Source organism: Choloepus didactylus, chromosome 5 (assembly GCF_015220235.1).
Source record: "Choloepus didactylus isolate mChoDid1 chromosome 5, mChoDid1.pri, whole genome shotgun sequence".
Lineage (NCBI taxonomy): Eukaryota > Metazoa > Chordata > Mammalia > Pilosa > Megalonychidae > Choloepus > Choloepus didactylus.
In genome coordinates this window covers 60,354,815-60,382,140 of record NC_051311.1, presented here as the reverse complement: position 1 = coordinate 60,382,140, position 27,326 = coordinate 60,354,815, and the positions used below count along the sequence as shown (strand labels likewise).

The following is a 27,326-nucleotide window of genomic DNA, read 5'->3' as shown; positions in this document are numbered from 1 at the left end:
TCCCTGAATTCTTCGGTCAGTGCCTGCTTTCATATTTATTTGCGTCTTTGTAGTTAGCATTTTGAGACCCATTTCATTTCATTCTGCATATATTTTCCAGATATTTTCTTTGTGATTACCATGGGGCTTAAATGTAACATTCTAAATCTATAACAATCGTGTGATTTGAGACCATTGTAACATCAACAGTGTACACAAGTACTGTTCCTATATGTCTCAGTCCCCTCACCTTTTTGTTGCACTTGTGTCAAGTTCTGTCTTTAAACATCACCCTCCAAAACCATAGATTTATCAGTACTTCATTGGAATTACATTTTAGAACCTGTTAGAAGTAAACAGTAGAGTTACATACCAAAAAAATACATATTTACACAAGTCTGGGCATTTACGGGCATTTACCCAATGGTTACCTTTACTGGAGGTCTGTATTTCTTTATGCCACTTCAATCCACTGTCTAGTTTCCTTTCCTTTCAGTCTGAAGAACTCCCCTCAGCATTGCTTGTAGGGTGGGTATAGCAGTGATGAACTCCTTTAGCTTTTGTTTATCTAGAAATGTCTTGTTCTTTCCTCATTTTTGAAAAGCAGTCTCTCTGGATACAAAATTCTTGGTTGGCAGTTGTTTTCTTTTAGCAATTTAAATATTTCATCCAACTGCTTTCTTGCCTTCATGGTTCTTTATGAGAAATTGGCACTTAATCTTATTGGGACTCATTTGTATATAAAATGTGGCTTTTTCATCTGCATCTTTTGGCACTCTCTCCTTGTCATTGTCTTTGACAGTTTGACTACTGTATCTGGGCATGGTTCTCTTCAAGTTTATCCTGGATGGGGTTCATTGGGATTTCTGAATGTACATATTCATGTCTTTAGTAAAATTCAAGAAGTTTTCTGCTGTTATTTCTTTGAATATTCTTTCTGACCCTTTCTCTTTCTTCCCTTTCTGGGACTTCTATAATGTGTATATTGGTATACCTGATGGTGTCCCACAGGTGGTTAAGGCTCTGTTCACTTTTTTCATTTTTTTTTTCTTTCTGCTCTTCTGCCTGAATCGTTTCAATTGTCTTGTCTTTGTGTTCAGTGATTCTTTCTTCTGCCAGCTCCAATCTGCTGGTGAAACCCTCTAGGGAGTTTTTCATTTCAGTTATTATGGTTCAGTATTTGTTTCCTTATAAAATTTTTTATCTCTTTATTGAGATTCTCATATTGTACATGCATCATTTTCCTGATATACTTTAGTATATCTTTCTCCATGTTTTCCTTTATCTCCTAAAGCATACTTAAGATTATTATCATTTTGTTTGTTTGTTTGTTTAAGTCTTTGGTATATCCAAAGTCTGATGTTCTTCATTGATGGTTTCTGGAGTTTTATCCTCTTCTTTGGATGGGCCATCATTTCCTGCTCCTCTGTCTTGTAATCTTTTTTGGTACACTGTACATTTTACTATTTTGAAGCATTTACTCAGATTTAGTCCCTGAGCTCTCAGTTCTTTAATTTTATATCTAGTTGGCAATTTGACAGAGTTTTCCTTGAGTGCCAGGAGCTAAGAAAAACAAACTAAAGCCCAAAACACCTTTCACAGTTCTTGGAAATCAAGACGATCAGCCAGAGGATAAAGTGCAGTACAGGGTGCTCTTTTCTGAGCCTGCCTTTTGTCCAGCGTTTCTGCTTCTTATTGGACTTAGGAATCTGAGGAATTCCTCCATTTACAGGCATTCAAATGCCCCCCTCTATTCCCTATGAAATAGACTCCCTTCCCCTCCTTAGTTCTCTGTTATATTTGAAGCAGGTAATCCTTTGCCGCAAGCCTCTTTGAATTGTGTTTTCTACTGCCTTAGCTGTCTGCAAGTTGCTTCTACCTGCAGGGCAAGTTCTGGGAGGGTGAGCACCAGAGGAATGTCCTGGTTCAGTACTTCATGTTGCCACCCAACAGACTGGCACCAACTTATAGGCTCCTTCCACACTGCCGGGGAGGGTGTGGGGGAAGGACCAGCAAGGTGGCCAAGAGCTTCTGCTCCTTTTAAATCTGCATTTCCTTGTTCAGCACTCACCCAGTTACTGCAACCCTGTAAGTGGTTTCCAGAGTTCTGAGGAAGATATCTGTGCCAGTTTTTGCTGGTTGTTCAAAGATTCTGTGGGGGGACAAGAACCCTGGAGCATTTTATTCAGTCATTTTTTTTTTGCCAAGCTCTCCATTGATATTTTAGTCTACAAAATGCCAAGGTCTTCGAAAAATTCTAGCTATCTCAGTATTTATCACTAGTTTTAATTATGGCAGCCAGTCCTATTCTTTATTTACTTTTTTCCCTTAGGGTACAGGATAAATACTTGGTTTGGGAGGGTGCTTATAGGATAGGAGAGGTTGTGAGTGACAAGGCATAGTAAATTTAAAATGACAACTGAGGATGCCTCTTGTTTGTCAGGGAAGGGAGCAAGGTGAATGACCTATTCAGGAAGAGAATGGCATCTTAGGTCTAATTTGCGGCCAGCAATAAACTATGAGTCATTCTCTCCTTAGAACAGTGTGTCTTGAGCACGGCCAGGGTCCTGCATGAGTTCCTGGTACTTGTACTCCTTTCTGTATCCTTGGCACACTTTTAAAGTTAACCTCAAAACACCCCTGGCCTAACTCTGGCCTCCCCTTTAGGGTGATAACTGTCTTTCAGAACTCCTATATGAAAGGACTATCATATAACAGTAGTTACATTATAGAAACGTTTTTGTTGTTGGAACTCATACAGTAAGTTAGAATGTAGGACTTAAGTGAAAAGAGATATGAATGAGTCCTAGTATCACCACTTAAATACCTGTGTATTCCCAAAGAGATTACTGAATCTCTATACCTAACTTCCCTATTGGTAGAATGGTAAAATTCCTAAATAAGAGACGTAAAAATATTTTGTAAGATATAAAATGCTAGGCAAATAAAAATTATTGTATAGCCAGTATGAATGTGGACCAACTTTTGCTTTCTGCAAGTTGGGAATGATAGTTTTCCCTTCCAGTGAGGAAACACAGATGTAGATAATACCATTAGAGGAGATAAAGAGAATTGATTCCTCTCCTGAACCTCCTTCATCTTCACTACATCTTTAGATAAAGGTCAGACAGGGGCCTCTTGTGACAAGTTAGCTGATTCTTTTATGGGTGGAACCAGGGCCAGAAAAGAACCTCTATTTTTTATATTTGTATGTTTATTTGGTCACTAAGCCTGTGTTTTCATACCTGATCAAGGTTCAGCAGCCTTCTTGGTGGTAGGTGATTTAAAATTGTATCTAAGGCAGAAGGAAGACAGAAGGAAGAAGGTAAAGTATAAAATGTCATCTTGGGGGAAAATGATGTCTATGATTACTAGAACAGCCTAAGAGAATTTGGAGAACCAGCAACACGTTGCCCATTTTGTGTTCTTTCAGCTTCCCTCCTCCTGTTTTCTATCCCCTGTACCTACCTGCACAGTTCAGCAGGCCTCACTTTGAGCAGACGGTGCTGTATTCATTGGAGTATATAACCTCAGTTGCTTCAATGACAATCCTCAAACATGAATATTTAGAAAATAGTAAGGCATGAACTAGATTACACAAAAGTACTTTAATTGACAGTATACAATTTTCCAAAATATATTTTGTAAGAAAATGCAATAATTAACTACAGTCTTTACAAATGAGTTTCTCAGTAAATTCCAGTGTACTTCAGACCCCTGTCCACTAAAACACATGTTCCCCCAGTCTCCTGGGCAAACTGTGTTTAACATTCGTTAAACAAAAAGATCCACATAAATAGCAATCCCCTGCTTTCACTCACTGTTGGGTTTTCACCAAACCTGACTGAATCAGCTAATGACAATGATAATAGCTATGCCACTACTTTACTCTCGTCCCCTCTATTTTCCCCCATCTTGTTCCCTTTGATCCTTTGCCGTGCTTGGAAATTTCGTATGTAAAAGCTCATTCATAAACTGTTTCTTAGGAGAAAGAATTGTCCATTTAGTCTTCGGCTTAGAGGAAGTGTAGAATATCAGTGAGGTCCCTACTTTTTTCTTCATGCCCTCCCTAGCCTTGCTGCAGGATAATATTTGGGGAGGGAAGTCTATCCTTTGTGTCATTCTAGTGCCTATGCATAGCAGTCCTTAATTCACTGATTCTGTCTGAGGCACACAGCACTGAACTGGGAGTCTGCGGACTCAGGTTTTAATCCTGTTTCTGCTGCTATGATTTTGGTCAAGTCACTGCATCTTTCTGGGCTTCACGTTTTTAATTTATAGAAAAAGGTTAGACTCAACGTCTAAAATCCTCTCTCTATGACTTATCACTTTCCAACCAGTGCATATTAATTCCATCCCTCACTGTTACATTGTGGGGTCTTTGCTGGGGGGGGGGGTGTGAGGGTCATATTTAGAAATTAAAAAAAGCCTGATCTATAAGACAAATACTTTCTCATGAGCCTGTCTTGCTAAATTTTTCATTTAAAAAAAAGCCTGTCGTTTCTAGTAAGACATGTACATTCCTGTTCAAAAAAACAAAGTTTAGACATCTCTCTTAGCTAACAAATGTTTTTCACTGTTTTCAAAGTATAGTCACTTAAAGCATTGCAGTGGGGATTAACATGTGGCTGTTGTTATTTACATTATCAAAACATGTGTATATATGTATCTGTTTGAACTTGGTTTTTAAAGTCTCTCCTGTATATTGTTAAAAGGATAATGCTTAAGAAATGGCTTAAACTTTCTGCTAGCTTTCTTCATCAAGAGGGGGATAATAATCTTGTGTCTAGAGTAAACCCGTATTCTGTTTTATGATGCAAAGAATTTTCTGTACCTCCTTCATAAGCATTGCAGCTTTGTCTCCCTACTCACCTGACAGCATGCTTTTGTCCAGTCATCAGATTCACGATTTCTGGCCTGTGATGCAGATTAGGGAAACTATAGTTGGCCAATGAATTAAAGAGTTCACAATCTCTCTGTGGCTCAACTTGTTTAAAGTCATGCTGAGCTCCTGGTACTCCTCTTACTTCTTCTCAACCCCAGAATCTAAATTATTAAACACCATCTAGAACCCAGAAAGGATTTGGGAAGTGACCTTTACAGATGCATGGTTGTATGGACCTTTAACATAGATGTCCTAGTGGCAAGAACAGGCTAGGGCAAAGTATTGGATTCTGACACAGCTCTAAAAGGGTACAGTAACACCATTTGGCTAAACAAAATGAAGGAATTTCTGAATCAGTCCATGGCTTCTCAAGGTTCCCTGTAGACAGAACACCATAACATCATTCCTCTTAATGAGGCATACTTTTTACTCTAGTCCTTGCCAGTTATCATCTCTCCCTGATTAGAGGCCTTGGGGTTGCAGTCTTTGGTCAATCTACAATCTACAGAGGCATATTTGCTGCGTGTCTAAAACCCTGCTGGTGAAATGTGACCCAGAATCAGCAATGACCAGTAAACTAACCCACTAAGTGGGAAGAACCAAATGCAACCGGAAGGAAGTAAACAGACCTCTTTCTAGCCCTAACAAGATTTCCTTTATTTTCCTCCAAACTGGCACTGTTTTCCATCCTGCCCAGCCTCCAAATGCCAGAGGATGAGGACAGTGCTTTTGGATCCTTGTTAACCAAGCATCTCTGTAACTCTTGGGAAACTCCCTGGGGGGCCCTACTTGAATTGCTGCCTTTTTCTTTCCCCTAGGATATCAAATGGGCAAAGTCTTTGAAGAAGCAATCAGGCAGCTAGGATGGGACATAGATTCTCTTATGCAGTTTGGCCCCATCTTCCTACTTGGTCCCAGTGAATTTATACCTGGAAACCCAGATATGACCCAGGACAACAGAGACCAAGGCCAAAATTCAAAATTCCATGCAGGAGTCTTCCTCAGAAAATCAGACACAAACCTCACAAGATCTAGTCCTCAGGAGCTTTCTCTATAGTAGCTAAGCCACATATGTCATCTGAGCTACCTCAACAACCCTATACAGAGGAATAGGCATGGCTTTGTGGTTCCCTGAGTTGCCACCAGAGACTGCAGGAAAACTGCAACAGTCATACTAGAAATAAAGAGAAGAGGAAATGGCCTGGCTCAATAGAGAAATGGTGAGAGATTCTTGGGAAAAACAGCCAGTCACCCAGGCTACACCCTTGGCACCTTAAAACCGTACTACACATTTGGGACCTTTCTTGCCAGTAGCACAGGGGAATCAGAGTCAGTGAGATTAGCAAACTAATTACTAATTGTCTCTGAACAATTTGAGCTTTGGCCTTTGGCAGTGAAGAGCTAAATTTAAAAACAAACAGACACAACAAAATTCTCAGCAACTTGAAAAGTCCCTGGATTTCCTATAAAACAAAGTAAAGCTGATCCTTCCTAGTTTCTCAGCTGATTGTCTATTAAGACACAGCTCTGTTCCCTGGGGGCCTCAGTAAAGGTCTGTCCTACTATTACTACTCCTTCATGCTGGAGTTTAGGGGGATTCACTAACTTGGTTCTTCACCCTGATTGGCTGAGTAGTGGACAGCAAAACAGGACACCTTGCTACTGCTAGTCCCTCGTAGGGATGGGAGGCTGAAGGAGTTCTTGTGGAGCCTCCTCAAAGGGTGCTTCGGTGATGGGCAAGGATCAGGGCTGACGTCCCCAAGCTGCCATGAGGAGGCCTTCCTGAGACAAAGGGCTTCCCCTTCTGTTTTTCTTTTACCTATAGATGGGTCCCTTAAGTAGACCTAGTTCAATACCAGGAGTCTTGTGTGGTTTAAGTCCCAATCTTACTAAACAAGTACAAGGAAATCAGAAACGGGACCAAGGGGTTGAAGATCATGAGTGACCTGTGCTAATCCCAGAGGCCCTAGGACAGACTGGGAATAAAAATTGAGTGAAGAGAGGGGTAAGAAGAACACTGTGGCAGATAAGGCTGGGGCAGGAGATAGATTTGGGCCTTTCAAGTAATCAGATCCCTCTGAGACAGGCTCTGGCCCTGTTCTCCTTTCCATCCCATCTCCCCACTGGTAGTTTCACTCCCTGCCAAGGGTAACTGTGGAGGGAGGGTGAACAAAGAAGTGCAGTGTGGTGGAAATCAGTACTGAACTGAATGAAGCTGTCTCTGTTTTTACTCTGGCTCTATCACCAAGTGGCTGTTTGACCTTGGCAAGTCACTTACCCTCTTTAGGCCTCAGTAATCTCATCTATAAAATGAATGGATTCTACTAGTTGATCTCAAAAGTCTTTCATCTTCCAGCAGCACTGAGTTCAGGCACTAATGGGTCACTTTGCAAGAGGAATCTAGACAGAATGTGATTTGCTCAGCTTGAAAAGGGAAAAATTAAGGCCCTGTGGGGATTGGGAGGAAACCCAGAGTCTACCCTCCCTCCCCAGTCGTTCCTCCTCACGGGAAGGAATGTTCCTCCCCTGTCCAAATGGCACTTCAGGCGGTTCAGTCTGGAGCTCTGTTGTGCTGTTGGAGGCAGCCAGCAGACCTGATTAGAGGTGTGTGTCTTCCTCCTCATCTAGGTCATCCTTGGTCAGGTTGTCCAGCGGGACGATCCAGCTGTCCCCCAGCTCCCCATTGAGGTTGACCACCTTCTTCTCTTGCATCTCTGATGAGGTCTCCATCACTTCCAGCGTTGGGTTGTCATGGTAACCATTCTCCACTGTCTGTAGCTCCTCTGTTAGTCGTTGCTAGAGTGGGGAACATGGCCCAGGGAGAAAGGGTAATTTTTGAGGGCTATTGGCCTTAGGATGGTGTTAATATAACACATGTACCCTTCAAATCAGGATCCTCAATTTGGCCAATATGATCACTTACTGTTCACACGTGGAGTCTGGCTCTTTTTGGAAGCCATCCTGGCTACTGACCTGCCTCAGGGCTAGTTTGAGACAAAGACTTGCCTGCATCCTAAATTTCCCAACTTACCTCACCTTTACCCTGGTGGCAAATCTGTGAAGTCAGTGGAGATGGACTTTGTTCACTTCTGGAGTTCTCTAAGCTCTTTCCCCTGTTCCTTCCCCCAAATCCTTACTCTTCAATCACCCACCTCAACCCATCATAATGAGCTGGGAAGGACTAAGAAAGTGACCTCAGGCTGGGTGACCGAGGATCTCCCTAAGTCTGAATGAGACGGGTATAGGAATTCCTATACCCATCTCCAGATAGGAGATGTCTCTCTCTTTTTCCAAAATAGCTGTTCTCAACCTTGGTTGCATATTAAAGTCACCTGGGAAGCTTTTAACAACTACACTGGTCTAGAGAATCGGTTTCAGTTGGTGTGTGGGGAGGTTAGGCATGGGAATTCTTTTTAAAGTGTCCCATAATGTGCAGCCAAGTTTGAGAGCCACAGATCTGGGAGGAACAGTAATGATGGGAATTCTAGTAAGGAATTTATATCCTTACTAGAATTGATATATGCCATTTCTATCAAAAAATCCTCAGAACAGTTCTGTAAGGTAGATATTATCCCTATAATGCAGTTGAGAAAAATGAAGTTCAAAGAGATTATGACTTACTCAACATCACACAGATAAGAGGCAGAGCTGGAGCTTAAATCATGTCTTTCTGCTTCCACAGCCCATACTCTTTCCTTCCACCGTGCTGCCTCTTTAGTTTCCCATATAAATAGTTGGCTGCCAATAACAGATTGTCTCTACTTGTCAGAGAACAGCCCACTCACTTTCTTCTTTCATAATATGAGAAGAATGGGGTGAGAGTGTGACTGGTAGACTGGACTATTTCCCAGGCTAGGAGGAGGAGCTACTCACCTGATCCTTCCTCTGGGACAGGCGCTGGTGGCAGCAGCCATAGAGGGCCGCAACAAGGAGCAAGAAGGAGGCCATGCAGACAATAGTGATGATGAGGGGCATGCTGAACCGGTCCTCAGCCTCTTCTGGTGGTCCCTGATCTCCCAACATCATGTTACTGATTCCTGCCTGGCAAGGAAGGAGAAAGTTACATGGCAGGAAACAGGTTCTGGGTCTGAGCTCTCCTGCTTGGGGTTCTGCAGGGTGGGTTTTCCACCACCCTGATGTCCCCTCTCTCATCCCCCTGTCTTCTATATTAGAACACTGTGGAGACTTCCCAGGAAGAGATTCCTGACCCAGTCTGTCCCAACACATGGGCAGAGCCCACTTACCTCTTTGAGGTCATCCCATTTGTTCTTCAGCAACTCGTACACATCCCTGGGAAGGAGGATTGCTGTGGAGAGCAGGGAGAGATGCTGCCTCAATGGTCTGCTCGGAGTGATGTGTTAGGGGTAGAGTTGGGCACTGAGGGGAGAATGTACTGTATCTCAGAGTCTCCTGGGGAACATGAGGCCAGCCCAGGTGGCCCTGGCAAGGGGAGTGACTTGACAATTCTTCGGGAACTGAGGGAGCACCAACCCTGATTGGCATGGCTCCTGAACCACCACCCCCTGCCCACATTCCCAGCCCACATATGCTTCAGTCCCCGTTGCCTTCAACTCACTCTGGATGGTGATTTCTTTGACTATCACTGCCTGGCTTTCTGGTACAGGTGCCAGCCGTATGTGGCACTGATCTTGAGCTGGATTGAAGGTGGCTTTTGCTGCTTGGCACAGAACGGTGACCAGCTTGTCATCCGAAGTGTCCTTTGCCTATTGGGGGAAGACCACAGGTGATTCCTCGGTGATCATGACAGCAGCCTAGGCTTGTGGGGCTGCCCTGCTGAGCCCGAGTCAAGAGAATGCTATTGTCCTGCTTAAACCTAGTCCCCTCTCCTGCCTCAACTGGTGCCATTCCCAGTCCTTTCAGGAATCAAGAGTTACATGCTATTTTCCTGGGCCAGCCCCTGCTGTCTCTCCCTCATTCTGTTCTCTCCCCCATTCCCCTCACTCTGTTTATCTTGTCTAAGTTGAATAATACTTTTCACCCTAGTGCCCCTTATCTCCCTCAAAGCTCTCTGAGGATCAGGAATTAATGCTGTTTTATCCTCTCCCCCAGAACCCCATGCCCATGCTTATGGGGACGACTCCAGTTCCCTCTGAACCCACCATTTGCCAGCCTCAATGCCCAGGAGGGAAGTTTACAGCTGTCAGCTCAGGGTTGTCTATTCTGAAGTTGAAATGCGTGCACTCCTTCCCTCAGCTAACGCTATGAAACCATGAGCAGACCGACAGGGAGAAAGGCAAGGCCATCACTGAATAGAGGAATATGGGGGTACCTTGAAGGGGGACCTTTTCTATCTCTAAGCAGAAAGAACCTGGTTGACAGGCTTTAGGGCAGAGGGTGAGGAAGCAAAGTGTGGGCAGCTTCAACCCAGTACTGCCACGTCATGTTGAGGCACCCCTAGCTAATGTTTCTCTGAACTGACTTTGGAATAAGGGATGAGATGAAGATAAAGACTCTTGGTGTGGTTTATCTCAGGACCCCTACAAACTATCCCTTGAGTTTCTACCTGGAATTTCCTTAGCTTTACTAATTCCCTACGAGGAAGGGACTCAGATCTTTCCACTTTTCTCACAAAGGAAGAAAACAGTTCTCACAACCAAGTACACAACCTGCCAAGTTTTAGCCAAGAAGAGTACCTGAGTAAAGGCTAAGCAAGCATCTGGTAGTCCCCAAGGGCACTGAGTGCAATTTCTGTCTTGTCCAATAAGCCCAGCCCCAGGAGAACACTGTTCCCTTTAAAAACTCTCGTCTAAATGTAAGTCTTTGTAAAGTTCACTTGGAAAATTCCAGCAAAATGGTCACCCAAAAGAAAATAATTACAGAAAATACAAGCAGCATTAAAGTGGTGTAAGCTCGAGTTCGCCATCCGATAGAAACCATGTTTTGTTCCTGATGGTGATTATAAAAATAGTTATTGGCCAGTAGAGGGCAGCAGTGAGCCACCTATCACCTGTATTCACAGGGCTCAATCTGCACTCACAGGGCTCAACAATTATTTACTGTGCACCTCAGACTAAAGCCCCTAATCCCAGGGACACTGGGCAGTCTGAAGGCTGTTGCACACACTATTATATCCTCTCATATATTCACACACATGCACACACGTGCTGACACCCCCCCCCACACACATACACACACACACACACCACCAGAGAGGAAGAACAACTGTTGTCAAAGGCTCCCTTATGCTCAAGGGCTCTTACTCAGCAGTACCAGGGCTCTGTTATCTCCTGTCCACCCCCACTGACTCATCAGGTTAGAGGGAGATTCTCTCTAAGCTGTTCTTTTGAGACTGTCAGATAATACATGGGTCAGGAAACATAAAACCATGGACTATTAGAATAGGGGGAATGGGCAGACTAAGCCTCTCAGGCCCAAAAAGACTAACCTACAATATCACACCTGAGCTAGAGGCAAGCAGGAACTACAATAAGGGTCTCCCACCTCCCAGACCAACTGTGAAAGCCGAGAAGAGCTGGGTACTTTTTCTGGCTCTGTAGGTATGACAGTCCTGTGGGGTGTGACTTTAGTTAGAGAATCTGACCTTCCGTTTGTCACTTTATAGTATGGGCAGGGATCCTCTTCCTACTAGGAAGAAGCAAGGATGGGAGGGAGCACTTCGTTCCCCCCCAGACCTTCCTTAACCCTGCTGCAAAACTGCATTTGGGGGCTGTGGAAGAGGGTGGGGTTCTGATTCAGTGAGCACTCACGCAGAGGTTGGTTTTCGTGAGGTTCAGGATGAGCATCTTCTCATCTGGCCGTTCTGGAGCCTCGCACTTTATCTGGAAGAAGCCATCGGAATTAAGATGCAAGCTTAGCCTGAGAGGTTCTGACCTGTGACTCTTCCCTCCCTCTGGGAGAACGGAAAGACATTTGAGGCAAACTGGGGAAAAGGCCGGGCCAAGTTTCAAAGCCAGGTATGTCGCTGGCTGCTTGAGCCAGAATCAAGCACAGCCAGGGAGAAAGAGCAGTGGGTGGACAGCTGCTCCCAGCGGCCCTGGGCTGGGGCCCTGGGCTGGAGGGAAGTACAGCAGCACTCTGCCGGGAGCCCCCATCTCAGTCTGGGCTCTCTGATTTGTCCCGCCCTTGCTGGAATTACCCTGTAACTCCCAAGAGCTGGGGTAGAAGGTTGGTTGGAGCCTTGTGGTGCAGTTGAGGCAGTTGAAGCAGGTTGTTGTGAAGCAGGTTGTTGTGAGCCCGCTGGTCCTCGGACAGAAGGTGTGGCCACTGAAGCAGGTTGTTGTGAAGCAGGTTGTTGTGAAGCAGGTTGTTGTGAGCCCGCTGGTCCTCGGACAGGAGGTGTGGCCACTGAAGCAGGTTGTTGTGAAGCAGGTTGTTGTGAGCCTGTTGGTCCTCGGACAGGAGGTGTGGTCACGGGTCCTGCTTTAGTGCCTCGAGGCAGTGGTGCTGTGGAGGCCGTGGCCCCAGGCAGGACTGGAGTCTCACTGGAGGTCTGCTCCTTTCTTTCTAAGGTAGTCAACGGTGCTGTAACTGGAAAAACAAAGGTTATACGAAAAGATGGATGGGACCCTTGAAAGAAAAGGACAGTCTGTTTTTGCTCTAATAATTTCTCAGTTTCTTTGATCTTATGCACCACTTAAGACTACAAGCTGAAATAAGCAGGCCAAGACAGAAAAAAGGCAAAACAGACAAAGTCAGTTCCTGAAATATATTACAGGATGGATCAGACTGGATGAGCCAATGTAAGAACCTGGCAAAGGAAGTAACAATAACAACGGCAACAATCACAGTAGCAATAACTGACACTGAGCACTTAATCCCAGTCTGTGCCAGGGATGATGCATGATAAGTGCTTCAAATGCATCTCTTATTTAATCCTCACAACAACCCTAAGGGGAAGGTACTGTAATTATCCCTGTTTTATAAACAAGAAAACTGAGACTCATAGAGGCTCAGTGATTTGTCCAAGGTCACAGGCCAACAACTGGCAGGGCAGGGATTTGAATCCAAATTTATCCAACTCAGAGCCCATGCCCTTACTGCAATATGCTGCCACCCTCTACTGGTGAGTGGTCTGTTAATTTTAGTATGCATCAAAATTACCTGGGGAGCCTTTTGAAATGCAGATTCTCAGGCTCATGCCTAGAAATTCTGATTTACCAGTTCTGAGCTGTCTGAGCTGGGCTATGCTCTTGAAGCTCACGATCCATCAGCAAGTTTTGAAATAAATTTACTGGGTAAGACCAGCATGAAAGGAAGGGAGGGAGGGAGGGAGGGAGGAAGGGAGGAAGGGAGGAAGGAAGGAAGGAAAGGAGATGGAACAGAACAGAAAATATCAGGATATATCACATGTAGTAAGGATAAGTCCTGTTTTGTGAAATTTTTCTTTCAGTTACGTTTTACATGTTCATTGTGTGTGTGTGTCCTGGATCACAATGTAAAATTAAAATGTGTTTCTTATTGTGAGTTGCCAAGCAAGTTTAAGAAACACTTTTCTAGGGTACCTACAACAATATCCCACCACCACAACCACCCAGCCTTAGACTGTTGTTGGCTTGTTTATATGGACATGTCAAATTGGGCATGCAAAAACACTGAACTCTCATCAGAATACACAACACTGCTGGCCTCTGCTCACCATTGAAATGGGAAACATAATCTCAGTGAAGCATTTAAAAGTTTCTTGCTTGGGGGAAAAAACAGGCATTACTTACTTGCTGTGGTAGTTGACCCCTGAGATGTGAAGATGGGACTGGACGTCATGTCTGAACTACTTGACGTTATGGCGACTGTGTTCTGTTCTGTAGGAGCACCCCCTTGGTGCTTCGGAGAAACATGGCCCCCAGTTGATTGGTGAGGGTTTGCAGAGGTGAACGAGGGAGCAGGAGTGGTTTTTGAGATACTACCCTGAGTTGTAGGTTGAGTGGTTACCTGAGCAGCTTCCTTGGGGCTCATGGAGTTTGTGGAAACACTGTGGCTACTTTTGTCTTCAGATTCACCTGGATCTTTAATTTCATTTTGGCCACTTGTGGTTTCAGACTTAGCTGTGCTGGTAGTTTCTATACGTGTAGTGGTGCCTGAATCCTTACTCTCCGTTGGGTTGTCAATAGATGGAGGAGGGTGGTTTGTGACTGGATCCTTATTTTCGTCATTTGTTATTTGCTGGACTGGACTCACAGTGGTGGACCTGACTGTAGATCCTCTTTCCTTTCCTGGGCTTGAAGGCACCGTTGTGTCACTGGACTTAGCGTTTGTGCTTGGCTTGGTTGCAGTTGTAAATGTTCCCGTGGTATCAGTAGAAACAGTCTGGCCTACTGTTTACAAAGACAAAACAAAATCACGTTAGGGCATTAGCTGGAAGTTTTTCTCACCACACTTCTCTAACTCTTTCCCAGGATTCAGAGGTCTTGCTTCCATCCCTGGCCATCTGCCTTGCCAAAGGCCTGAGTCCTTGATACTCCCAGATGTTTCTGGGATTCAAGAAATCTCTGGGAAGGAGGCTGAGAATGAAGCAAGGAAAATAAAGGGAGATTCTGCTGAAGAGAGAGACTAAACTGGCTAAAGGTAGCCTGTGGTGTATTCTCTGCCCTTCCTAGCTTGCCCTATGACATCCCCTTCCAAGTCTTGAAAGTGCTACTACAGAACCAGGCCATCAAGATCACTTCTGCCACCTACTCCCCAGCTCCCAGGCCCATGACACTGCAGAAGACTCAGCAAATGAGTGCTTTGAACTGCACTGGCCCTGAGCTAAACATGAGCAAGAGAGACATGGGCCCTGTCTCATGGAAGTGATAATCCAGCAGGACAAACTGACAATAAACTGAAATTCAGAAGGAGAAACTGAAAATAGGCAAATTATTATTTAAGAACCATTGTGAAAACTGCTAAGGAAGAAAAGTACAGGGTGCTTTGGATGCAACTTAACTTTAGCAGGGGGTCAGGGAGGGAAGACCTTTTATTCATTTATTCAACAAAATATCTGGCCATGGGGATACAATGGTGAACAAGACAGATACAATCCACACGCTCATGGAGCTTTACCTTCTAGAGTGGGAGACAGACATTAAACAAATAGAACAATTTCAAATTGTGGTAAATACTATGGAAGAAACAAACAGGAAATGATTAGAGAAAAGGCAACTTTAAAAAAATTAGAGGTAAGAAAAGGTATCTCTTGAGGTGACACTTAAGCTAAGACTTGAAGGATAAGGAAGCAGCTGTGTGAATAATGGGAGGAAAAGGGTACCAGATGGAAGGAACAGAACCTTCAAAGACCCCCCAAAGTAGGAAAAGGAATGGAGTTTAGTGGCTGAGGGGGAAAGTAGCAGGGCTCAGAACATGCAGAGCCTTATAGGTAAAGTGACAGTAATTTAATATCCAACTAGACATTTTTGAAAGTAAAAGGAGGGTCTCTTAAAGGACATATCCTGGATAACTCAGAACGTAAGAGCACCCTCCCTATAGGCCAAAATAAGGGTTTTGGATTTTATTCTCAGAAGCAAAAAGAAGCCACTGAAGGCTTTAAAGCAAGGAAGTTTTATAGGGTGATTTACAAAGAAGTTCACTCTCACTGCTTTGTGGGAAATCGCTGGAAGGGAGAGAACATGGAACTGGGAAGACAAGTGGAGAGGCTATTACTATAATCCAGGTGAAATGCATAATGATTGACTGTATTAAGTTATTGACCCTAACTAGCAATAAAAAGAGACTAAATTCAAGACTGTATTTTGGAGATAGAATAAACTACCTGGTCAAATAAGAAGTAAGGGGAAGAGGAGAACCTAGGATGATTCCTGGTTTTCTGTCTTGAACAGAAGGGAGAGAGTGGTGGGAGGGGTGTCATGGACCTTTGCCATTCTTTGAAGCCAATCAAGCACCTGTATCAGTTTTCTATGTTTGGGGGAACTCCTCACCCAGTAAGACTTGATGGCAGAACTTGCCTCCCATCACAGAAGCTGAAAATGCCAGGTACTTGCTTTTCTAGCCTCCCTTGCAAGCAGAGCACAAGAATATGACTAAGCTGCTATCAATTAGACATGTCCATCCCAGCTAGTAAGCAAAGAGGTAGTTGACTTTGAGGAACTCTGAGGGCAGCGGCAGTAAAAGCAAGCTCAAATTTGAGCAGCAGTGAGGGGCGATGCTACAGTAAGTATGCAGTGTGAAAGCTGCCCTACCTAGTGCTTGCGCTGGTGGACAGCGCTGGCCTCTTTGAACCACTTCAAGAGCCTGACTTGGGTGATATTAAAAGAAGCACTAAATGTAGTCTTCAGCAAGCCCAGCCATCCCATAAGCTAGACAATATCCCAATATCTTTCACACACACACACACACTTTGCTACTGAGATGCAGAAATGTGTATCAGGAGTGGCTGCATGCAAAAGACCAGCAATTAATTACTGGGCCTGCTAAAGACAGTTGTAATTCTGCAAGTATTAAGGGACTGGACTCTGGTATCCTGTGGCATTTTGTGAAATCTTGTGAAGAGGCATTCACATTATCGTCAGTCATCTAGAATAAAGTGCCCATGAAGCAACTTTGGGGGGCCAAGTGGCTGCCGTCATAGAAGAGTATGAAAGGTGCATATACAGAGATGTGTTAAAATCAATACAGTGTTACAGTTTGACAGCAGATTTTCTGTCTTAACAGTTCATAAAATAATGGTGCATCTTATAATTGATGGAGTCAAGTATCTTTTTATTAAAGATACTAGAGTGCTGATGGGTTATCAGCATATTTGAGAAACAGAACTTAAGTCCTGTGGAATGGGCTGGTTGCTTCTTATAGTTTCGAGTAATGTCAAACAGGGCATCTCAACCTCTTTACTTGATAATTTTGGGCTGGGTAATTCTTTGTTGGGGAGCTGTACTGTGCATTGTAGGATGTTTAGCAATGTCCCTGGTTTCTATCCACAAGATACCAGTAACACATTGACCCCTCCCCAGTTGTGACAACCCAAAACGTCTCCAGACATTGCCAAATGTCCCCTTGGGGGAACAAAATCACCCCCAGTGAGAACTATTGACTTAAAGAAAGAGAAAAGTGCATTTAAATTTCTAAATCCTATTATCAAGGCACAGACTACCCTGAAGGAATCTCTTTTTGCTTACAGCTGAAGGGCTGAGAAGGCCAAAAGACAAAAGTTTGGTCCCAAGAGTTGCCAAATTACAGTGTCAGTTTAATTTGCAATCTCACCAGGTCTCATGTAAAAGTAGAACCTTGAGAACTGGAATGGTGACATATGGGAAGATGCAGATGAATCAGATTACCTCCCCCACCCCTAAACCTTGATCTTCAATGGAACTCACTGGCCAGATAACAACTCAACAATTATTATTCTGTCTGATGTAGTTCCTACCTTGCCTAAAGACTCCTAATAGCCTCACTTGAGCTGATTGGCACAGAAAGTCAAATCTCCTCATTATCCCCACCACTCTTCATTTTCTCCAAACCTGTAACAATTCCAGTACACCCCCAGGAGGACAAATACAAAGTCAGATCCAGGAGAAGGCTTGTAGCACTAAAAATACCTGCAAAAAATCTAGCAAATATATATGGTTATAAGAGGATGTTAGAGCAAATAGGGACAATCATAATTTTATATGAGGCTGATTTTACCATATGGGCATGCGTACCAGAGATTTTAGACACAATGTGCTGGCTCAAGCAGCTAGGAGTAGTTAAATTGTCTTTGTTGGTTGACTGAGACGTGGACTCAATGGTGGCCCATGTTAAATAAGGTTGAGTTGCCAGAAATTCCCTGAAGTAATGTATGGAAAGAAATCCAAAGTCTTCAGAAAACAGAAATAGTTGATAATATGTGACCTACTCACTTCACTCACACTCTGACTTGGTTCCCTACAAGAGTTTAGATGACTCTTTCCTTCCTACTTTATTTCATGAGTTCTGAGATGCACTTTTTATGTATTATAAATGATGCTGGGACACACTTTGACACTTTCTTTTCTTTCTAAGTGGTTCATAAAATAATAATGCATCTTATAATTGATAGTGTCTCGTTTTATTAAATTTGGGATATTGTTAAGAGGACTATCTGCATATTCTAAGAGCTCTGTTGGTGCTGTTCTTTATTGGCTGGGTATTCTAGTAGGAGATGCTGTTGATTTTAGTGGGATGGACACCCAGTTCCTTGAATGGTAGAGGTAAGAGTAGAATTTAATATTTTGGAGAAAGGTGGGTATGATTACCATAATGAGCAGCAAGGCCAGCATGGCAATCAGAATAGTCTCCCAAAAGGGATTTGGGACAGTGGCTTGAAGGCGTGTGTTCTTCAGGATGAACATGGATCAGCAACCCACTAACTGTCTACCTCTAGGCCTAGCAAACTGACACCTGTGTCGAATCACCATCACAGAGAACACAGCTGCTCATGCAATTCCTAGAACCAAATTTTTCCACAGATTCAGGGTACCCTTGAGGAGGACTCTGCAAATACATACTGTGAATCTTCTTCTTAGCTTTCCCCCAAGGGGCCTGTGGCCATTTAGCAATATAACAATGCAAAAGGGAAAATGACTACATCTTGTGGTGAATACTGGATATAGAGGTCAAGCTGGGATCTGACCACTGAATTCCTGGAGCCTTGAATATTACTTTGTTCTGCTGGTCAGAGTGGAAAGTTTAGGAATGTCAGGTGAGTTCTGACCTGAGTCCTCCTCTTTATGGGCCTGGGAGTAACTAAATTTCTAACTGTGGCACAGTAGGTAACTGTAAGTAACTGAGTGTTAACAGATGCATCTAACCATAAAGTTGAACAAGCCCAGCAGCTTTCCATTATCAAAATGAAAAGTATATACACTCCCTGGCTTGAGCAGCTCCTAAAGAAAGATACATGAAATTTGCAGGAGCAACGTGGCTCACACCCTCAGCGGGCAGCACGCCTTTTCCTGCCACACTGCCACCTTTCCCTCACCCGTATCTATGGTCTCAAAGAGAGTTAGTTCCCTGTGATCAGTTGACTGAAGAATGGAAAAGTCAAGTCTGTTTACATATGATTTTGGATAAGATGCTGGTGACAGCCAGAAGTGGACTGCTATGGGATAACAGCCCTATTTAGAGGCAAGTCTGAAGGATACTATAGAAAAAAAAGTCTTCCAATGGGCAGGACTTGGAATAGTAAATTCATAAGTGATCAATTTTTTTGAAGGAAAGCTATACTGAGGTGAGGAACAGATTCACAGAGAGTAACTCATGGTTTTTAGAAAAACAATTAGAAACTTGGGAAAGAATAAGAATGGAGGATCAGTGCAAGGAAGTTTACAAAGACGCATGGGGTTGGATCTCTTGAAATAAATCTGGAGTGTGAGAATGTCTTTTCACTATGGAAAAGACGGTTCTCAATAATCAGATGGACAAGATGACCTATTGTGGGTATCAAGTCACGTAACGATTGTAGCCATGGTGTAGGGAGGCAGCTAAAACACATATTCTGGGTATGAATGTGCCTTCCCAGTAGACATGCTTCTGTCAGCAACACCCTTCACGGACTTACAGAATGCCTTATACACCATCATCATGTTCCACAAACATGGCATTTCACTCATTCTAAGGCAAAATAAGTAGTGCATTAACCTTTTAAGATCCACTCATCTTTCCATGAATCATATATTATAAGGCTGTTTCCTCCCACAGCCAGAATTCCCGATCTAGAAACCAAAAAGTGAAAATAAGGATGGCTCCTCTCACTCTTACATCTTTGACCCACCCTCAGAATTTATGACTTTTGGCTCAGTGACTGATTTCTCCCTGTTGAGAGGTCTTAGTATCCAAGGAAAGAATGCTTCCTCCAGGGGGCAAAACAATGATGTCACTGTATTGGAAGCTGAAACTACCACATGGGCTTCTGGGACTCCTCTAGCTACTGGGTAATGGATAAAAATTATTGCTGGTCACATTGTTGGTTGAGATGATTGATCCTGCCTATCAAAAGGCAATAGGGTACCTGCTGCATAATGAAGCAGCGAGGAATACAGATAGAACCCCAAGAGATTACCTAGAGTGTCTCCTACTACACTTATGTCCAGTCATTAAAGTAGATGGAAGACCTCTTACTGACAGCATCCCTAAAGACTTAGGTCTTCAGGAATGAAATCCAGTGTCCAATACTAATGGCATCAGTGGTGCAAACTGAAGCAACTCATGCCTGATGGTGGTATAAGTGATGTCCTTGTCAGACCAGTTCAGGAGAAGAGTTCTGAGTATATGTATTGATTGATTTCACAGCTCCAAGCCTGATTCATTAACTTGCTCAGTGATTTTATTAGCTACCTACTATCTTTCTTTAAAAACAACAGTTTTATTCACACACCATACCCTACTGTCTTTCTTTTTAATAAATTTACTTTCTGTTTAAATCAGATAAGAGTTATTTTCTAATGCTTGAAACAAAAAACCCTGTCTTTTATAATGGAATTAGTGGGAACAGGGGAGCAAAATAAAGATTTCCATTATGTAATGTGAAGTTTGAGATGTCTATGAGCTATCCAACTAGGGATGTTAAGTATGAAGCTGGATATATGAATCTGGAGTTCAGAGATTTCTAGGCTGGAAGTTTAATTTTGGGACTCATCAACATTAAGATGACACAATCATCTATGAGAATGTGAGAGGGTTCTTACGGAGAACCCTCAATGTAAGAGGAGATATGAATCCAACATTGAGCCCTGAGAAACCCAAATATTTAGAGTTTGGGGATAGAAGAATAGGAGAAATTGGCAAAAGAAAGAAAAAAGGAGTAGCTGGTGTGGTAGCAGGAGAGAGAGTGTCACAAAAGCCAAGGGACCATCTTTATAGTTTCCAAAAACAATGCAGATAGGGACAACCATGAAACTGAAAAAAATTACTAGGCAAAAATTTTTATTCACAAAAAGACCTTATTGAATACATCATGAGCTGGCAAGGAAAATTAAGTCAAGGAGGGAATCTAGGGAGGTAAGTGGAGCAATGAAGTTGGCTTTCACATTGAGGGCACTGGCCAAGCTAAGTGATCTCAAGGATTATTATTTGTGAGTTTTGGGGGACACAGAACACCAGGGTCAGTTTGTCATGCCCCCAGTCACCCAACAAATTTTCTCTGGAAGAGCCACTTTTATCCCTGGTCTTGAGGAATCTCTCTACAGGAAACACTTTACAAGGAAAATGAGGGACTCAGAGACAATACTCACTAAACACTATGAACTAAAGCCAGTAGAATGAGATCCTCAAAGATTTCATATATTGGAATTAACAATTTATTTGATTTATTTCAAGAAGTAAAATAGATGATTGAAAATGAGGAAAGAGCAAGCATTTTTGTAAAAGAACCATAAGAAATTTCGAAGTGAAACATGTCATATAATAATGGAAACTAATTCTTAGTAGAGCTGTTTAACAGTAGAGACAGAGCTGAAGAAAGAATCAGTGATTATCTAGAACGCACCATACAGTGACAGAGAGATAGAAAATACAAAAAGAGCCATGAAGTATTCACTGAAATGTTTTAACTGGAGTTTCAGAAGGAGAAGAAAGGAGAGAATGGTTCAAAGGCAATATAAGAGCTAATGGTTGAAACCTTCCCAGAACTAATGAAATATATGAATCTATATATCTTAATAAGAATAAAAAGAAATATATACCTTAGACATAACTTAATGGAACTGCCAAAAACTAGACAAGAGATGATCTTTAGTCATACAGAAAATATAATACTCTCAATGGAACAATTAGAATCACAACTAACACCTCAACAAGGCAGAAGACCATGGAATAGTATCTTCATAGTGCTGAGAAGATAACTGTCAATCTTAAATTTCATCCCAGAAAATAGCTTTCAAGATCTAGAGTAAAACAGATATTTTCAGACAAGCAAAGATAAAGAGAGTTGGTCATAAGTAGAAACTCATGAGAGGAAATTCTAAAAAATGTTCTTTAGGTAGAAGAAAGTGACCACAGATGGAAAGTCTGAGATGCAAGAAGAAATAAAGATCAAAGAGAGTGGTAAATTAGTTGGTAAATAAAAACAATTGTTGATGATATTAAACAATAATATAGTTGGGTTTAAACAAGACAGAATTAAATAAACATCAGTAATTAAATATAAGCCTAGAGGAGTGATCAGTATTGATATGGTCTAAGGTCTATCTTTGTTCTATATGAAAATTAAAATATTAACTTTAGACTGTGACACTTTAAATTTCATATTAAAATTTCTAGGTTGACCTGCTAAAAGAATAGAAATAAACTATGTAACAGCCAAAGTAGTGGAGGAAAAATATGGAAAAAAAAAATAAAACAATGCAGAAGAAAACAAAAAATGATAGAAATGAACTACAGAAAACTAAGCCAAAATAGAAGAACAATTGAATAATATAATCCAATATCCTAATTGCAGTAAGTGTAGATGGAATAAATGTTCCAGTTAAAAGAGAAAGTTTATTGATTAACAGACTGAATTATTAAAAATGTAGCTATATGCTGTTTACAAGAGACACATTTAAGCCAAAAGATTACAGAAAAGTCTAAAGTAAAGGAGTGAAAGCAAGATATGCAAGAAAATTACTGGCCCTCAAAAAGCTAGTATAGCTACAAAATATCAACAAAATTGACTTTATGGCAAAAAACACTACTGTTGATGAAGAAGATCACTACATAGTAATAAAAGAGTCAATTCACCAAGAAACTATAGCAATTAAAACCTTGTAGGCCTTTACTAATATACTCCAAAGTAGATAAAGCACAATCAACAACTACTAGATAAAGCCACCATTATAATGAGTTTTTAACACATCGGCCCAAGTAATTGAGAGATCAGTCACACTATTAGTAGGATATAAAAAATTTAAATAATACAATTAATAACACAATTTTCTACGTGATGGACATGTAGAAAAATTCAACCATCAGCTTGTAAAAATCGTAACAATTTACTACATACTGGACCATAAAGCGAGTCTCAACAAATTTCTAAGGAGAAGTACCATACAGATCACATTCTCTGATCATAGTGTAGTTAAGTTAGGAAGGGATTAAAAAAAAATTGGAAACTAGCTCAATTGTTTAGTGTATAAAATACATTTCTAAATAGTTTCAAGTCACAAGTTTACATCTATAGGGGAAAAATTAAACTAGGTCATAGTATACAATGGAATACTAGAAAGCTATTAAAAAAAAAAAGGAAAAGTCTTCAGGATACAATGATGATGAAGGAAGCAAGGGACCAAAGAGTATATTTAGTATTGGTAATTTTTGTATAAGTAAGGGAGGAATAATATATATTATCATTCTCTGGGAAATATACACAACAAATTTATACAAATTGTTACCTATACAGGACAGGAGTTTGGTAATGGTATATAGAGCAAGGTTGAAAGCAGTACTCCTAAGTGTGTATTACGTATTGTTATGGTTTCTGAACAAGAAGGTATTGCCTGTTCAAAAAACTAAAACAGAAACTAAAGTTCTCATGTGTCAAAGCAAAAAGCATAATGGAAATCATAAAATGTTCAGAAATGAATGACAAAAATACATATAAAAACTTATGAAGGGAGCTAATATGGCGGCATAGAGAGGAGTGGAAACAATTCATAAATGACCAAAAACTAGTAAATAACCTGGAATAACTGCAGGGAGACAAACGTGACTGTCCACTCATCATCTACCAACCTGAAATGGGAGGAATGCCCGAGATCGCAGCATAAAATCTGTAAGTAAAAACTGCGGACCAGCGCTGAGAGCCGAGAGCCCCTCCCTCACAGAAACCTCGCAATGCTAGAGAGCAGCACTCTCTCAGCCCAGCTCCAACTGGGGTTTTAATGTTACCTGCTCAATACAGACAGCGAATCCTCAACAAGCAGACAGAGACTTTTGGTGACAACTGACCTCGGGCGAGTCAGGGGTCATATCTGTCTCAGGACAGGAAGCCCACAGGATCGGGTGCTATCTCTGGCTAACGGGTAAATCTGGGAGCTTTTCTGTCCCTTTCTCTCTCTGTGGAGAAAGCCTCAGCAGTTTTCAGCCCGCAGCACTTTGCAGTAAAGAAAGCCTCAGCCATTTTAAAATCACAGCACTTTGACCTGCAGAGTCAGAGAAACGGAGCACTTATTGATATGCAGATGACCTCTCTGGAGGGAGCATAGCTTCTCAAGAGGAAAGGGAGGGGCCCAGCTCTACTGCCTGCCTTTCCAGAACCAGACCCCAAAGCCTGGGGGAGGAGAGCCACAGGCCACACCCCCTTACACACCAGCTGGTGACAGGCTGACAGGTGCACCTGCTGGGCAGAAAAGCACAGGATATGTCAATCCTCTAAGAAAAACCATCAGGGAAATATATTTCCTCCTTCTGTGACCTGAGCCTGTTCTCATCTGGGAAAACCTGATTGGGGTGGCCTAGGAGGTCAGATGCCTAGACAACAGAAAACTACAACCTACACTAAGAAAAACAAAGTTATGGCCCAGTCAAAGGAACAAACGTACACTTCAACTGAGATACAGGAATTTAAACAACTAATGCTAAATCAATTCAAAAAGTTTAGACAAGATTTGGCAAAAGAGATAGAGGCTGTAAAGAAAACACTGGGTATACATAATGCAGAAATCGAAAGTTCTAAAAAACAATTAGCAGAATCTATGGAAATGAAAGGCACAACAAGAGACAAAAGACACAATGGGAATATACAACAGCAGATCTCAAGAGGCAGAAGAAAACGCTCAGGAACTGGAGAACAACACACCTGAAAGACTACAGGTAAAGGAGCAGATGGAGAAAAGAAAGAAAAAATATGAACAACATCTCCGGGAACTTAAGGATGAAACAAAGTACAAGAATGTACGTATCATTGGTGTCCCAGAAGGAGAAGATAAGAAGGGGCAGAAGCAATAATAGAGGAAATAATCAATGAAAATTTCCCATCTCTTATGAAAGACATAAAATTACAGATCCAAGAAGCGCAGGGTACACCAAACAGAATAGATCTGAATAGGCCTATGCCAAGACACCTAATAATCAGATTATCAAATGTCAAAGACAAAGAGAGAATCCTGAAAGCAGCAAGAGAAAAGCAATCCATCATATACAAAGACTACGTGCGGATCTCTCAGCGGAAACCATGGAGGCAAGAAGGAAGTGGTGTTATATATTTAAGATACTGAAAGAGAAAAACCGCCAACCAAGAATCCTATATCCAGCAAAGCTGTCCTTCAAATATGAGGGAGAGCTCCAAATATTTTCCAACAAACAGACAATGAGAGACTTTGTGAACAAGACACCTGCCCTACAGGAAATACTAAAGGGAGAACTACAGCATGATAGGAGAAGACAGGACTGCATGGTTTGGAACACAATTTTGGGAGATGGTAGCACAGCAATGTAAGTACACTGAACAAAGATAACTATGAATATGGTTGAGAGAGGAAGGTTGGGAGCATGTGAGACACCAGAAGAAAGGAGGAAAGATAAAGACTGGGAATGTGTAACTTGACGAAATCTAGAGTGTTCAACAATTGTGATAAAATGTACAAATATGTTCTTTTACGAGGGAGAACAAGCAAATGTCAACCTTGCAAGTGTTAAAAATGGGGAGGCATTGGGGGAGGGATGCAATCAACATAAACTAGAAACTCTAACAGAATCATTGTATTATGCTTCCTTTAATGTAACAAAGGCGATATACCAAGGTAAATGCAGATTCGAGGAGGGGATAGGGGAGGTATGTTAGACACTATGCTAGACACTTGACATTGGTGGTGTTGTCTGACTCTTTATTCTACTTTGATTTAAGGTTATTTTTCCTTTTGCTGCTTCCTAGCTGTCATTTCTTTTTCCTCTTTCTTTTGCCTCTCTGCCTTCTTTGACTTTCCCTCCTGCCTTGTGGAAGAAATGTAGATGCCTTTATATAGATAGTGGTGAAGGTGGTGGACACATAAATATGTGACCATGCAGAGAATCATCGATTATTTACTTAGGATGAAATGTATGGTGTGTAAACAAAACCATCTTTAAAAAAAAAAAAAAAATGGGTTGATGACAAAACCTCGAGGGCAATATACTGAGTGAAATAAGCCAGACACATAAGGACAAATATTGCAGGGTCTCATTGGTAAGAACTAATTTTAATATGTAAACTCACAGACATCAAATATAAGGTACCAAGATGTAGGACAAGGCTTAAGAATGGGGAGCGGTTGCTTAGTATGAGCAGAATGTTCAACTAGGATAAACATAAATGTTTGGAAATGCACAGAGGTGTTGGTAGCAAGATGTGAGAATAACTAACAGTGCCGAATGGTGTATGAATGAGGTGGAAAGGGGAAGCTCAGAGTCATATATGTCACCAGAAGGAAAGTTGGAGGTCAAAAGATGGGAATGTAGAAAACTGAATGCTATGATGGGCAATGTCCATGATTAACTGTACAAATATTGGAAGTCTCTTCCATGAACCAGAACAAATGTATGACAGTACAACTAGAAGTTAATAACAGGGGTATATAAGGAAGAAATATATACCTACTGCAAACTATATACTACAGTTAGTAGTATTTCAACATTCTTTCATAAACAGTAACAAATGTACTATGCCAACACTACAAGTCAACAATTGAGGGGGGTTAGCTAGGGATATGGGAGGATTCGAGTTTCCTTTTCTTTTATTTCTTGTCTGGAGTAACAAAAAGTTTCTAAAAATTGAACAAAAATTAAGTGCGGTGATGGATGCACAGCTGTATGAGGGTACCAGTGGCAACTGATTGTACACTTTGGATCTTTGGATAATTGTATGGTATCTGAACAATCTCAATAAAAAATTAAAAAAAAAAAACTTACAATAAAGCTAAATGCACAACAGCCCATCATTCCTCAACATGCTCATGTTTGTTCCTCATTCTGTAGTAGCACATACTACTCATTGTAGCATTGTTTAAGGAAAAAAAAAAAACTTATGAAGGGCAGACAGCCCAAATGTTCATTAACTGATGTGCACCATACAATGAAATATTATTCAGCCATAAAAAGATGAAGTCGTAAGTTATGCTACAACATGGATGAACCTTGAGAACATTAAACTAAGTGAAAGAAGTCAGACTCAAAGACCCCATATTGCATGATTCCATTTATATGAAATGTCCATAATAGGAAAATCCATAGAGACGGAAAGTAGATCAGTAATTGCTAGAGGCCAGAAGGTGGGGAAATGGGGAGTGACTGCTCATGGGTAAGAGGTTTCCTCTTGGAGTGATGGAAATGTCCTGGAATTAGTGCTGACAGTTGGCACCACTTTGTAAATACATTAAAAAACACTGAATTGTACACTTCAAAAGGGTGAATGGTATGTAAATTATATTCAATTTTAAAAACTTTATGGAATGCAGTTAAAGTATACTAAAGTATTAAATGACTTTATTAGGTTAAAACAAAATCTGAAAAGTAATGATCTAATTAGCCATCTTAGAGATGTGAGAGAAAGAATAACAAAATAAACCCAAAGAAAAATAGAAGA

At 41.7% G+C, this 27,326-nt stretch overlaps 1 protein-coding gene across 1 annotated transcript in view; it reads right to left on the bottom strand.

The window, feature by feature from the left end:
• Positions 1–3,568: 3,568 nt before the first annotated feature.
• The window catches only part of PODXL (podocalyxin like), a 62,522-nt gene continuing 38,764 nt past the window's right edge, over positions 3,569–27,326 (bottom strand). Inside the window, exons 2-9 of the mRNA XM_037837744.1 lie at positions 13,558–14,157; positions 12,170–12,373; positions 11,982–12,088; positions 11,593–11,664; positions 9,441–9,588; positions 9,109–9,170; positions 8,738–8,905; positions 3,569–7,660 (exon numbers count right to left, since the gene is read on the bottom strand). Coding sequence (XP_037693672.1) covers positions 7,463–7,660; positions 8,738–8,905; positions 9,109–9,170; positions 9,441–9,588; positions 11,593–11,664; positions 11,982–12,088; positions 12,170–12,373; positions 13,558–14,157 — 1,559 coding nt within the window. The 3' untranslated portion in view covers positions 3,569–7,462. The remainder of the gene's footprint in view (positions 7,661–8,737; positions 8,906–9,108; positions 9,171–9,440; positions 9,589–11,592; positions 11,665–11,981; positions 12,089–12,169; positions 12,374–13,557; positions 14,158–27,326) is intronic.